This window comes from Tachyglossus aculeatus, chromosome 6 (assembly GCF_015852505.1).
Source record: "Tachyglossus aculeatus isolate mTacAcu1 chromosome 6, mTacAcu1.pri, whole genome shotgun sequence".
In the NCBI taxonomy this organism is placed as follows: domain Eukaryota; kingdom Metazoa; phylum Chordata; class Mammalia; order Monotremata; family Tachyglossidae; genus Tachyglossus; species Tachyglossus aculeatus.
This window is the reverse complement of record NC_052071.1, coordinates 38,436,223-38,449,070: the sequence shown is the minus strand read 5'-3', so window position 1 is coordinate 38,449,070 and position 12,848 is coordinate 38,436,223. Positions and strand designations below refer to the sequence as shown.

The following is a 12,848-nucleotide window of genomic DNA, read 5'->3' as shown; positions in this document are numbered from 1 at the left end:
TACTGTGTGCAGAGCACTGTACTAAGCGCTTGGGAAGTACAAGTCGGCAACATAGAGACGGTCTCTACCCAACAACGGGCTCACAGTCTAGAAGATGGAGACAGACAAAAAAACATGTAGACGGGTGTCAGAACTGTCAGAATAAATAGAATTACAGCTCTATGCACATCATTAACAAAATAGAGTAGTAAATATGCACAAGTAAAATAGAGTAATAAATCTGTACAACTATATACAAGTGCTGTGGGGAGGGGAAGGGGGTGGGGCAGATGGGGGGAATGGGGAGAAAAGAGGAAAAAGGGGGCTCAGTCTGGGAAGGCCTCCTGGAGGAGGTGAGCACTCAGTAGGGTTTTGAAGGGAGGAAGAGAGCTAGGTTGGCGGCTGTGCGGAGGGAGGGCATTCCGGGCCAGGGGAAGGATGTGGGCCGGGGGGTTGATGGCAGGACAGGTGAGAACGAGGCACAGTGAGGAGGTTAGCGGCAGAGGAGCAGAGGGTGCGGGCTGGCCTGGAGAAGGAGAGAAGGGAGAGGAGGTAGGAGGGGGCCAGGTGATGGACAGCCTTGAAGCCAAGAGTGAGGAGTTTTTGCTTGATTTGTAAGTTGACAGGCAACCACTAGAGATTTTTGAGGAGGGGAGTGACATGCCCAGAGCGTTTCTGTACAAAGATAATCCGGGCAGCAGAGTGAATTATAGACTGAAGCGGGGAGAGACAGGAGGAGGAGGCTGATGCAGCAGTCATCTGAAGAGAGAGGGCGTTCCAGGCCAGATGCAGGATGTGGGCGAGAGGTCAGTGGTGACACAGGTGAGTTTGAGGGACAGTGAGAAGACAGTGAGGAGATTGGCCCCCCGTCAATCAGCACTCTGGGTTGCCGATGCAAAACGGTGACTGACTGATCCTTCTCCCCAGGGCCCCTTCCTCTCCCTTCACAACCCCGGAATCGAGCAGACGTAATTGGGGACCCAAGCTATTGCTACCAATGTGTTCTCTCTGCCACCTGGGAATGGGCACTGAAGCACATGAAAGCTCATTTTGAGGGAAGATGGAGAGTCAATACCCCCCTCCAAACCTGATGGCTATAGGATCTCCTGAGGTGATTTAAGGGTAGGTGCTTCCTAGCTGCTCCCAGCTTACATGGGCGGGAAACATACCGGCCAACTCTGTTGGGTTGTACTCTCCCAAACGCTCAGTACAGTGTTCTGCTGATAATAGGCACTCAGTTAAGTACCACTGACTGAATCAATGATTTCTATGGCTTTTTTTAGGTCAGGTGAATGACCCTCTGGGCTATTCCTCCTTCTCCATTTTGTTCACTGAGGGCTCACTCTGTGGAGAGCACTGTATTAAGCTCCAGGGAGAGAACAGTTAGGAGACGTGACTTCCGTCTTCCAGGAGCTTTCAGTGTCCTCATTTTATCTTCAGTCCCACAGAGGGAACAGCACTTTCTCAGTAACATGGACTCCTCCTCATCCGCCACCTTTCTTTGAAAGCATCAATAATAGGTGTTTCCGTATCTGGAACAAAGTGGCAATGAGACTTTGCAGGTCTGAAATCAAGGCACAAGCACCCCAAAAGGAAAGGGATTTGAGGCCAACACCCTCATTCAAGGATATCAAAGTATCTTACAGTCCAGCAATGTGTTCTGACACCCTTTTTTTGTCAATTCAAGCAGTTGTACTTATTGAGAACTTACCATACTAAGCACGTACTAAGCGCTCATGAAAGTGCAAGAGCTAGTCCTTGAGGATGTTGTAATCCAAATAGTTTAGAGGGGGAAGGGATGATAGCCATCTTGGCTCCTCCAGCCGAGCGGCGGGGAGGGGTCCCCTGGGTCTAACTGTGCAAAGAGAGCAGAGTCTACCGCTCCAGCCAGACCAGCAAAGCCTCAGTTTGCTATTCTGTACCCTTCCTCTACTCTAGGAAGGAGACAGGAGGCAGGTACTGGGAAAATGCATGACTGCCTCACTGAGAAACGTGGCCCAGAAAACTGGCTGGTTCTCAGGGGAGCCAGTTTGGCCTTCTAAAGCAGGAGATCCAAGAACTGGGAAACCAAGGGCATCCCGGGCAGTGACCCAGGGCTCTGGATCTTGGTGGGGAGGGGCTGCAGACAGACCCCCACCTCCAAGACCTGGGATGGGCCAAAACCTCACAAGTCAGCAGCATTCAGAACCTGGACAATAGAGAACAGTCACTGCACATGCTCTTTTCCTTGGACTACAAGGCCCAGGAACCCCTGGGACCCTTCCCCCAATTCCATCCCCCAGAATGAGTAAACGGGAGAGGGAGGAGCCTGAGTGGGGGCTTGAACCAGAGTGGATCCATAATTACATCTGCCCATACCCCCTATCAATCAGTGGTATTTATTGAGCGCTTGCTGTGCGCAGAATACTGAACTAAGCGCTTCGGAAAGTACAATTCAGTTGGAGACACGCTCCCTGCCCACAAACTTTCAGTCCAGAGCAACTCTCCAACACTTGAGGGGCTACGTACTCACATGACATCTAATCAATCAGTGCTATTTATTCATTCATTCATTCAATCATATTTACTGAGCACTTACTATGTGCAGAGCACTGAACTAAGCGCTGAGGGGAACACAATATACCAGATTTGGGAGGCCCATTCCCCACCCAAGAGCTTACAGTCTAGAGAATCGGGGCTGCCAGAACTTGGCCGAGTTACCAAGTTGAGAAGCAGCGTGGCTCAGTGGAAGGAGCCTGGGCTTTGGAGTCAGAGGTCGTGGGTTCAAATCCCAGCTCTGCCAATTGTCAGCTGGGTGACTTTGGGCAAGTCACTTCACTTCTCTGTGCCTCAGTTCCCTCATCTGTAAAAGGGGGATGAAGACTGTGAGCCCCACATGAGACAACCTAATCACCTTGTATCGCTCCAGCACTTAGAACAGTGCTTGGCACATAGTAAGCGCTTAAATACCAAAATTATTATTATTATTATCACCAACCCATCTCTTCATTCCCTAGCAATGGAGATAAGGGGATGCCGGTGGCCCCCCTCATCCATTCTTGAAAGCTAACAACCTTCTCCATTTAGCTCTAGCTCTTCTAGACTGTGAGCCCACTGTTGGGTAGGGACCGTCTCTATATGTTGCCAACTTGTAGTTCCCAAGCGCTTAGTACAGTGCTCTGCACACAGTAAGCGCTCAATAAATACGATTGAATGAATGAATGCTCAAGCGTCTGCAACGGAAAGCAATAGAGACCGTCAGAGGGAAGAGACAAGGTGGCGTCTTTATGGGCAGGGATTGTGTCTATCAAGTGATACACTTTCCCAAGCGCTCAGTTCAGTGCTTTGCAGAGTAAGCGCTGAATGAATACCATGGACTGCGGTGGTGATCTCCCTTAGAGAAGCAGCGTGACTCAGTGGAAAGAGCCTGGGCTTCGGAGTCAGACGTCATGGGTTCAAATCCAGGCTCTGCCAATTGTCAGCTGTGTGACTTTGGGCAATAATAATAATGATGGCATTTGTTAAGCGCTTACTATGTGCAGAGCACTGTTAAGCGAGTCACCAACTTCTCTGCGCCTCAGTGACCTCATCTGTAAAATGGGGATTAAGACTGTGAGCGCCCTGTGGGACGACCTCCTCACGTTGTAACCTCTCCAGCGCTTAGAACAGTGCTTTGCACGGAGTAAGCGCTTAATAAATGCCATTATTATTATTATTATTATTATTTTCCAGGCTGGAGAGGTTGAAAGTCTTCCAGGACTGGGGAGATGGCCCCACCTAGCGGCCAGAGCTCTGCTTTCTTTAATAGCAGGGAGGAGTATTTTGGGCGCAGCAAGCGCTCAATAAATACCATTTATTGATAGGGGGGATGGGCAGATCTAATCATGGATCCACTCTGGTTCAAGCCCCCACTCAGGCTCCTCCCTCTCCCGTTTACCCATTCTGGGGGATCACAGGGAGGAAGGGTTCCAGGGATTCCTGGGCCTTGTAGTTCAAGGAAAAGAGCAGGAGCCACGATCCCGGCCCCCAGCTGGGAACCGGTGCCCCTCAAACTGACCGTCTGCCACGGAGGGCTACAGCCACCACCTCCACGTGCCCACCGTGCCTCCCCCGGCTCTCTCCCTCCAGGAACGTCAAGAGTCCGCTCTAATCCATCACGCCCGGGTCCACCTTCCCCCCGAACTGTTTCGTAGGACAAGGTTCAGCAGGCGGGTGGGCATTTCCGATCGGAGAGGAGGGAAAAGCCTTCCCCACCCCAAGACCCACCTCCTCGGGAGGCCATCCTGGGGTCTTTCTGCCCCACTGCGGCAGGTTGTGATAGGAAACGTTGGGGGTAGTGGGAAATGGCTGGAGCGGAGAGCCTGAGCAGTCTGTGAAGACGGGAACAGCCAGGGCCTTTCAACTGCGAGCCGGGCCCGGGCAAACAGAAGGCGGCAGCGCCAGCACCTTATAAAACATTTTATTGTGGAAAAAGCCACGTGGAGGAGTTTTTGAAACTCCTCCTAACCGGGAATGTCCCCGACTGCCTCTCGGAGTAGGCAGCTGCGTCCGGAGCCAGAAGTCCGTGGAGCCTCTCAAGCCTGGATGTTGCTCTTGGCGCTGAAGGCCATGTAGTACACCATGAGGCCAATCACCGCTGCCAGCACCTCCGTGGAGACCCAAGGTCCGTTCCAGGCTCCCTGCAACCAGGACAAATGCTTTCTGTGGGGAGGGGACTCATTCATTCGGTCCTATTAACTGAGCGCTTACTGTGTGCAAGGCACTGTACTAAGCACTCGGGTGAGTACAATATAGCAACAGACAGACACGTTCCCTGCCCACAACGAGCTCACAGCCTAGAGAGGGATGGAATAAAGGTCTTGGGCCCAAGACAGCCCCCTGCCCCCCTGAACAGAGCCAGGCGCTCCAGCTAAGCCAAGATGGGAAGCCGTAAGGAGGATGGGGCCCACATCAGCGAGCGAGAGCTTCCCACGAGGCAGGCACTCGCTTACCCGGTGATCGACGTTGACGGTGAACAGTGGTTTGATGTCCGAAATGTCTTCATTGTTCCTCTGAGCCTGTGACAGAGACGGGGAGGAGGGTAAGCCAAGGGGCAGTCCCCCTCTACAATTCCCCACCAACTACAGGAAATCAAAAAGGTGGCAGCTAACTTCAGGACCCTCCCCATGCTTGCATTTCCCGAGGCTGAGATAGGCCCCCAGGGTGAATGGGTTTGAAAGTATTTCAGTCCAGGACCCTCTCCCCAGATCCTAAGTAAGCGGCAGACACCCCCCTACACAGCTGAGGGGTAGAGGTCACCCAGTTCATGCACCCATCCAGCTCTCTGGCCCAGGACAAGGCTGCCATGGTGCCTAGAAGAGCTGTGCTACCCACTTCAGTGCCCAGGACTACGGGCAGAGGCCAAGCAATGGTTCGGGGCAGCTGGTCGCTCTTGCATGGAGTACACTATGAGCAGGCCACAGTGCTAGGCCTGCCCACAAATCCAGTGCCATGCCTGCTCAGTACATCTCCTACTCTCCAATGCCCCAATCCAGACGTCCATCCTACGGCCACCCTCCTCCCCACCTTCCCTATTTGGTCCGAGAAGCCCACCTCTTCCTCTCTCCATCCCTATATGAAGCAGTTAGGCTCAGCCAACAGAGCCTGCCCGGGCTGCGACTTTATGGCCCAAGTCTACACAGAGCTGAAAGTGGATCCAGAGCGAGTTCCGCCTCTCTGACACAACCAGATGGGACCAAGTGTGGTGGTTCCAGCCCTCGGGACCCACACATATGCTGCAGTCCCCCCGGTACCACAGTCCCTGGAAGTTCAACCCACCCCCACCCACAACACCCACAAGGGTGACAATCCCCACCTTCCTCAGGAGGCTATATGATTCCTCATCAAAGAACTTGACTTCGTAGGTGCCGGACCGGGCATTCTTGTGCTCCATACTCCAGGACACCTGACAGAAGAAGGAGGCGGTGAGAGAGAGGGGAAGGAAGTTCTGGCCCAGGACCTGGGGGTGGCCAGGTTAAAGGAAGGATGGTAGACAGCCTCTGGGCTATGGTCCACATGGCCCACTTCTAAAACTCCAGGGTTCCCTTGGCCTCAAGGGGCCGAGGCAAAGAATCCAGGACTTGCAGATGGTGGACGACTCCGACCTGCTGTGCCACCCATATCAGTGCCTGCGGCCTACGGGGACAGAGGACAGGCAATGGTTTTGGGTGGTTGGTTTTACTCTGGCACAGGCCACACTATGAGGGGCCCACGGGACTGAGCCTGCCATAAATCCAAACTGTGCCTTAGGCTGCCCAAGGAAGGGGAGGGGGCACCATGCATGAGGGTGCTACTCCCACCCAGTCATGGAACTGAAATTCCAGGGATGGCAAAAATCACACATACGATTTCGGAGTCTCCCCTCACCCAAGATGAATGACCTGTACTCACTCTCCAACTACCCAGCCCCTCACTGGGCTTTCATTCTAGGATAGGGAGGAAAGTCCCAGGAAAAGACACCTAATGTACCCCACCAGACGCTCTCACCTGGTAGCGCCCAACATCCTGGCCCCTGGTAACTGGAAACTGCTTCCCGTTGACATCAGCATAGAGAGCGACATTCTGCGGGAGGAGAGTGAGGTGTTGATGGGAGACAAGAGTCAAAGAATGCCCTCGGGGGAACAGGGGACGGAAGCAGTGTGGCACAGTGGAGAGTATGCTGCCCAACACATAGTTAAGTTCTTAACAAATACCATATATAAAAGTCTTCAGCACAGAACATACTAGCCCAGAGGGGTGGAGAATGCTACCTGGCTACCCACTGCAGTGCCCACAACTTACATAGGTCATAAAACCAAGGCCTCGCCGAGTGGAACCTGAGTAGCAGCGTGGCCTGGCGAAAACAGAATGGGCCTAGGAGTTGGAAGGACCTGGGGTCTAAACGACTTGTCTGCTGGGCAATCTTGGGCAAGCCACTTCACTTCTCTGCGCCTCAGTCGTCTCATTTGAAAGTGGGGACTAAGACTGTGTCCCACCTGATTAGGTTGGATCTACCCCGGCACTTAGTACAACCCCTGGCACACTGGAAGTGTTTAAAAACAATTACATTAAATGCACCCTTTATTATTCCCTTAGCCCACCCAGGGGGGCTGACTTCACCAAGCCTTTGGGGATCAGGGGATATTAGGCCAGCCCCACCTCACCAGGGTCCCCCTCAAGTTAAGACAATCAGAGAAATAAGGACTGGTAGCTCAAGACCCAGCTTCGCCTCGTACCTCTAGAGCGGGGAACGGCTCCCAACTCAGTTGTATTAAACTCTCCCAAGTGTTTAGTACAGTGCCTGGCACATAGTAAGCACTTAACAAACACTATCATTATTATTATTACAGTGTTCTGCACATAGTAAGCGTTCTGTAAAGACCATTGCTTAATACCTGTGCCCCATTTTTGCAGGTCAGGGAGATCTCCACTATGAAGACCGACTCGGAGGAGATGACGGCATCTGAGGTAGTGTAGTAAGAAGGGGTAATCGTAGGCTCTGTGCACGTCTCTGCTGCAAGGGGCAAGAAGCAAGTTAGTCTCACTCCCGAGGCCGCTTTCCCGCCCCTGGCACCCCCCCCGCCAGGATGTGGGATCGCCTGAACGTCTGCAGCTGTTCCATCCACTTCAGTGCCCACGGCCTACGGGCAGCGGCCGGGCAATGGTTCGGGATGGCTGTTTGCTCTTGCATGGAGTACACTATGACAGGCTCACGGGGTGGGACCTGCCACAAATCCAGTGCCATGCACGCATACCCCCCACCCCAGCCCAGGACCTAGTAGCCTTTGGGACTGCTATGCTTCACTTGGGGCTTTGGAATTTATGATTTACATGAGAGGAATGGCGGACGTTGAAGGGGCGGGGAGGCGACGACCTGCATCTCGAAAACGTTACAGGAAACGGACCAGCACAAGGGCCGCATAAACTTTTCCCTCATCTTCCCCTCGGCTCTCCGGAGACCAGGAGGGTTCTCCTCTCGGCCCGGGGAACCGTCCCTTGTTGGCTCACTCTTCCACCTCTGACGTCTCCCATCACCTCGGCAAGGCCGAAGGCCACAATCCCTCATAGAATGGGGTGCCTGCTGCCATCGCGATTCCACATCAACCAAGGGGTCATGATTTGACTCCGCTCTCTCATTCACCCCTCACATCGATGCCGTGACCAAAACCTGCCGGTCTCAGCTCCACAACATTGCCAAGATCCGCCCTTTCCTCTCCATCCCAACCGCTACCCTGCTAATTCAAGCTCTCATCCTATCCCGTCTGGACTACTGCATCAGCCTTCTCTCTGATCTCCCATCCTCGTGTCTCTCTCCACTTCAATCCATACTTCATGCTGCTGCCCGGATTATCTCTGTCCAGAAACGCTCTGGGCATATCACTCCCCTCCTCAAAAATCTCCAGTGGCTACCAATCAATCTGCGCATCAGGCAGAAACTCCTCACCCCGGGCTTCAAGGCTGTCCATCCCCTCGCCCCCTCCTCCCTCACCTCCCTTCTCTCCCTCTACAGCCCACCCTGCACCCTCCGCTCCTCCACCGCTGATCTCCTCACCGTACCTCGCTCTCGCCTGTCCCGCCATCGACCCCCGGCCCCCGTCAGGCCCCGGGCCTGGAATGCCCTCCCTCTGCCCATCCCCCAAGCTAGCTCTCTTCCTCCCTTCAAGGCCCTACTGAGAGCTCACCTCCTCCAGGAGGCCTTCCCAGACTGAGCCTTCTCTGAGCCTCAGTTACCTCATCTGTAAAATGAGCATTAAGACTGTGAGCTCCCCATGGGACAACCTTGTAACGTCCCCAGTGCTAAAACAGTGCTTTGCACATAGTAAGCGCTTAATAAATGCCATTATTGTTATTATCCTGTATCCCCCCCAGTGCTTAGAACAGTGCCTGGCACATGGTAAGCGCTTAACAAATACCAATATTACTGTGTACTTCCCAAGCGCTTAGTACACTGTTTTGCACACAGTAAGCGCTCACTAAATACGACTGAATGAATGTGAGCCCCACGTGGGACAACCTGATTACCCTGTATCCCCCCAGCGCTTAGAACAGTCCCTCACTCATAGTAAACGACTGAATGAATGTGAGCCCTACGTGGGACAACCTGATTACCCTATATCCCCCCAGCACTTAGAACAGTGCCTGGCACATAGTAAGCGCTTAACAAATACCAATATTACTGCATACTTCCCAAGCGTTTAGTACAGTGCTCTGCACACAGTAAGCGCTCAATAAATGAATGCATCAGCCTCTGCCCCAATTCGGGGGTCCGGGGTCACGTGGCCAAAGGCCCGCCGCCTGCGTTCGCCCCCCCCCGCCACCTCCCAGTGTTTTTTCATTAATTCAATCGTAATAATAATAATAATGATGGCATTTATTAAACGCTTACTATGTGCAAAGCACCGTTCTAAGCGCTGGGGAGGTTACAAGGTGATCAGGTTGTCCCACGGGGGGCTCACAATCTTAATCCCCATTTTACAGATGAGGTAACTGAGGCCCAGAGAAGTGAAGTGACTTGCCCAAAGTCACCCAGCTGACAATTGGCGGAGCCGGGATTTGAACCCATGCCCTCTGACTCCAAAACCCACGCTCTTTCCACTGAACCATGTTGCTTCTTCTAATTGTATTTATTGAGCACGTACTGTGTGCAGAGCACTGTACTAAGCGCTTGGGAAGTACAAGTTGGCAACATACAGAGACGGTCCCTACCCAACAGAGACGGTCCCTACCCAACAGTGGGCTCAGTCTAGAAGAGGGAGACAGACAATATCAATCAATCGTATTTATTGAGCGCTTACTGTGTGCAGAGCACTGTACTAAGTGCTTGGGAAGTCCAAGTTGGCAACATCTAGAGACAGTCCCTACCCAACAGTGGGCTCACAGTCTAGAAGGGGGAGACAGAGAACAAAACGAAACATATTAACGAAACAAAATAGAATAGATATGTATAAGTAAAATAAATAGAGTAATAAATATGTACAAACATATATACATATATACAGGTGCTGTGGGGAAAGGAAGGAGGCAAGGCGGGGGGGATGGAGAGGGGAAGGAGGGGGTGAGGAAAGAGGGGGCTCAGTCTGGGAACACCCTCCCCACAATTACCTTCTTCCCCACAGCACCTGTATATATGTTTGTACATATTTATTCTATTTACTTTATTTTGCTAATATGTTTTGTTGTCTGTCTCCCCCTTCTAGACTGTGAGCCCACTGTTGGGTAGGGACCGTCTCTCTATGTTGCCGACTTGCCCTTCCCAAGCGCTTAGTCTAGTGCTCTGCACACAGTAAGCGCTCAATAAATAAGACTGATTGATTGGGACCATCTATGTTGCCGACTTGTCCTTCCCAAGCGCTTAGTCCAGTGCTCTGCACACAGTAAGCGCTCAATAAAAACGATTGATTGATTGATAGGGACCGTCTCTCTATGTTGCCGACTTGTCCTTCCCAAGCGCTCAATAAATACGACTGAATGAATGAATCAATCAATCGTACTTAATGAGCGTTTACTGTGTGCAGAGCACTGTACTAAGCGCTTGGGAAGTACAAGTTGGCAACATACAGAGACGGTCCCTACCCAACAGCGGGCTCAGTCTAGAAGGGGGAGACAGAGAACAAAACCAAACATATTAACAAAATAAAATAGAATAGATATGTCCAAGTAAAATAAATAGAGTAATAAATATGTACAAACATATATACATATATGTATATAGAAGCAGCGTGGCTCAGTGGAAAGAGCACGGGCTTTGGAGTCAGAGGTTATGGGTTCGAATTCCGACTCCTCCACACGCCTGCTGTGTGACCTTGGGCAAGCCATTTAACTTCTCTGAGCCTCAGTTACCTCATCTGTAAAATGGGGATTAAGACTGTGAGGCCCACGTGGAACAACTTGATCACCTTGTGTGTCCCCCAGCGCTTAGAACAGTGCTCTGCGCATAGTAAGCGCTTAATAAATGCCATTATTATTATTATTATTATTATTATTAAGTGAAGCAGCAGTGACTTTGGGCAAGTCACTTCACTTCTCTGGGCCTCAGTTCCCTCATCTGTAAAATGGGACTTGAGACTGTGAGCCCCACGTGGGACAACTTGATCACCTTGTGTCCCCCCCAGCGCCTAGAACAGTGCTCTGCACATAGTAAGCGCTTAATAAATGCTATCATTATTACTATTATCATTAAGTGAAGCAGCAGTGACTTTGGGCAAGTCACTTCACTTCTCTGGGCCTCAGTTCCCTCATCTGTAAAATGGGGATTGAGACTGTGAGCCCCACGTGGGACAACTTGATCACCTTGTGTCCCCCCCAGCGCTTAGAACAGTGCTCTGCATACAGTAAGCGCTTAATAAATGCCACCATCATTATTATTAAGTGAAGCAGCAGTGACATTGGGCAAGTCACCTCACTTCTCTGAGCCTCAGTTCCCTCATCTGTAAAATGGGGACTGAGACTGAGCCCCACGTGGGACTACTTGATCACCTTGTGTGTCCCCCCCAGCGCTTAGAACAGTGCTCTGCATATAGTAAGCGCTTAATAAATGCCATCATCATCATTATTATTAAGTGAAGCAGTGACATTGGGCAAGTCACTTCACTTCTCTGGGCCTCAGTTACCTCATGTGGGACAACTTGATCACCTTGTGTCCCCCCCAGCGCTTAGAACAGTGCTCTGCACATAGTAAGCGCTTAATAAATGCCATCATCATTAGTATTAAGTGAAGCAGCAGTGACTTTGGGCAAGTCACTTCACTTCTCTGGGCCTCAGTTCCCTCATCTGTAACATGGAGGTTAAAGACTGTGAGCCCCCTGTGGGACCACCTGATCACCTTGTAACCTCCCCAGCGCTTAGAACAGTGCTTGGCACATAGTAAGCGCTTAATAAATGCCATTATTATTATTATTAAGTGAAGCAGCAGTGACTTTGGGCAAGTCACTTCACTTCTCTGGGCCTCAGTTCCCTCATCTGTAAAATGGGGGTTGAGGCTGTGCGCCCCACGTGGGACAACTTGATCACCTTGTGTGTCCCCCCCAGCGCTTAGAACAGTGCTCTGCATATAGTAAGCGCTTAATAAATGCCATCATCATTATTATTAAGTGAAGCAGTGACATTGGGCAAGTCACTTCACTTCTCTGGGCCTCAGTTCCCTCATCTGTAAAATGGAGGTTAATGACTGTGAGCCCCCTGTGGGATCACCTTGCAACCTCCCCCAGCGCTTAGAACAGTGCTTGGCACATAGTAAGCGCTTAATAAATGCTATTATTGTTATTAAGTGAAGCAGCAGTGACTTTGGGCAAGTCACTTCACTTCTCTGGGCCTCAGTTCCCTCATCTGCAAAATGGGGGTCGAGGCTGTGAGCCCCACGTGGGACCACCTGATCACCTTGTCACCTCCCCAGCGCTTAGAACAGTGCACACAGTAAGCGCTCAATAAATACGATTGATGATGATGCTCTGCACATAGTAAGCGCTTAATAAATGCCATTATTATTATTATATACAGGTGCTGTGGGGAAGGGAAGGAGGTAAGATGGAGAATGAACAAAACCCAACTTTTTGCCAGAAAACCGCCCTCCCCCTCGCCAGCTTTCCCCTCCTCACAACCTGTTGTGGTGAGAAGGCCCCGGCCGCCCCGCTACCTGAGCAGCCGGCAAGGCCCAGCAGCAGGAGCAGCAGCGCCAGGGCCTGAGCCGCCGCCATTTCCTCAGCCGTCGACGGCCAAAAAAAGGCCAACCCCCTTGCCCACCCTCCCTCCCGGGGGATGCCGGGAAAATCCCCCGCGGCAGCCAATCACCGCCCGGCCCGCCGCCCCACGTGACCCGCGCCCTCCTCACCGACGTGTCCCACGGCTCCGAAATGGCCGCTTCCGGCCACCCCCCC

The 12,848-nt window shown here is 51.9% G+C and overlaps 1 protein-coding gene and 3 non-coding genes across 4 annotated transcripts; all 4 read right to left on the bottom strand.

The window, feature by feature from the left end:
* Positions 1–4,401: 4,401 nt before the first annotated feature.
* Positions 4,402–12,691, bottom strand: SSR4 (signal sequence receptor subunit 4). Its single transcript, XM_038748077.1, has 6 exons — positions 12,608–12,691; positions 7,371–7,489; positions 6,484–6,558; positions 5,813–5,902; positions 4,950–5,015; positions 4,402–4,637 (listed from the first exon to the last, which is right to left on the bottom strand). The coding sequence occupies exons 1-6, from the start codon at positions 12,666–12,668 to the stop codon at positions 4,533–4,535; spliced, it is 516 nt and encodes a 171-aa protein (XP_038604005.1). The 5' UTR covers positions 12,669–12,691; the 3' UTR covers positions 4,402–4,532.
* On the bottom strand, positions 5,317–5,452 carry LOC119930323. Its single transcript, XR_005451801.1, has one exon. It is a non-coding gene; the product is annotated as a small nucleolar RNA SNORA42/SNORA80 family (small nucleolar RNA).
* Positions 6,103–6,241, bottom strand: LOC119930322. The gene has a single exon (XR_005451800.1). It is a non-coding gene; the product is annotated as a small nucleolar RNA SNORA42/SNORA80 family (small nucleolar RNA).
* Positions 7,587–7,722, bottom strand: LOC119930321. The gene has a single exon (XR_005451799.1). It is a non-coding gene; the product is annotated as a small nucleolar RNA SNORA42/SNORA80 family (small nucleolar RNA).
* Positions 12,692–12,848: the final 157 nt, after the last annotated feature.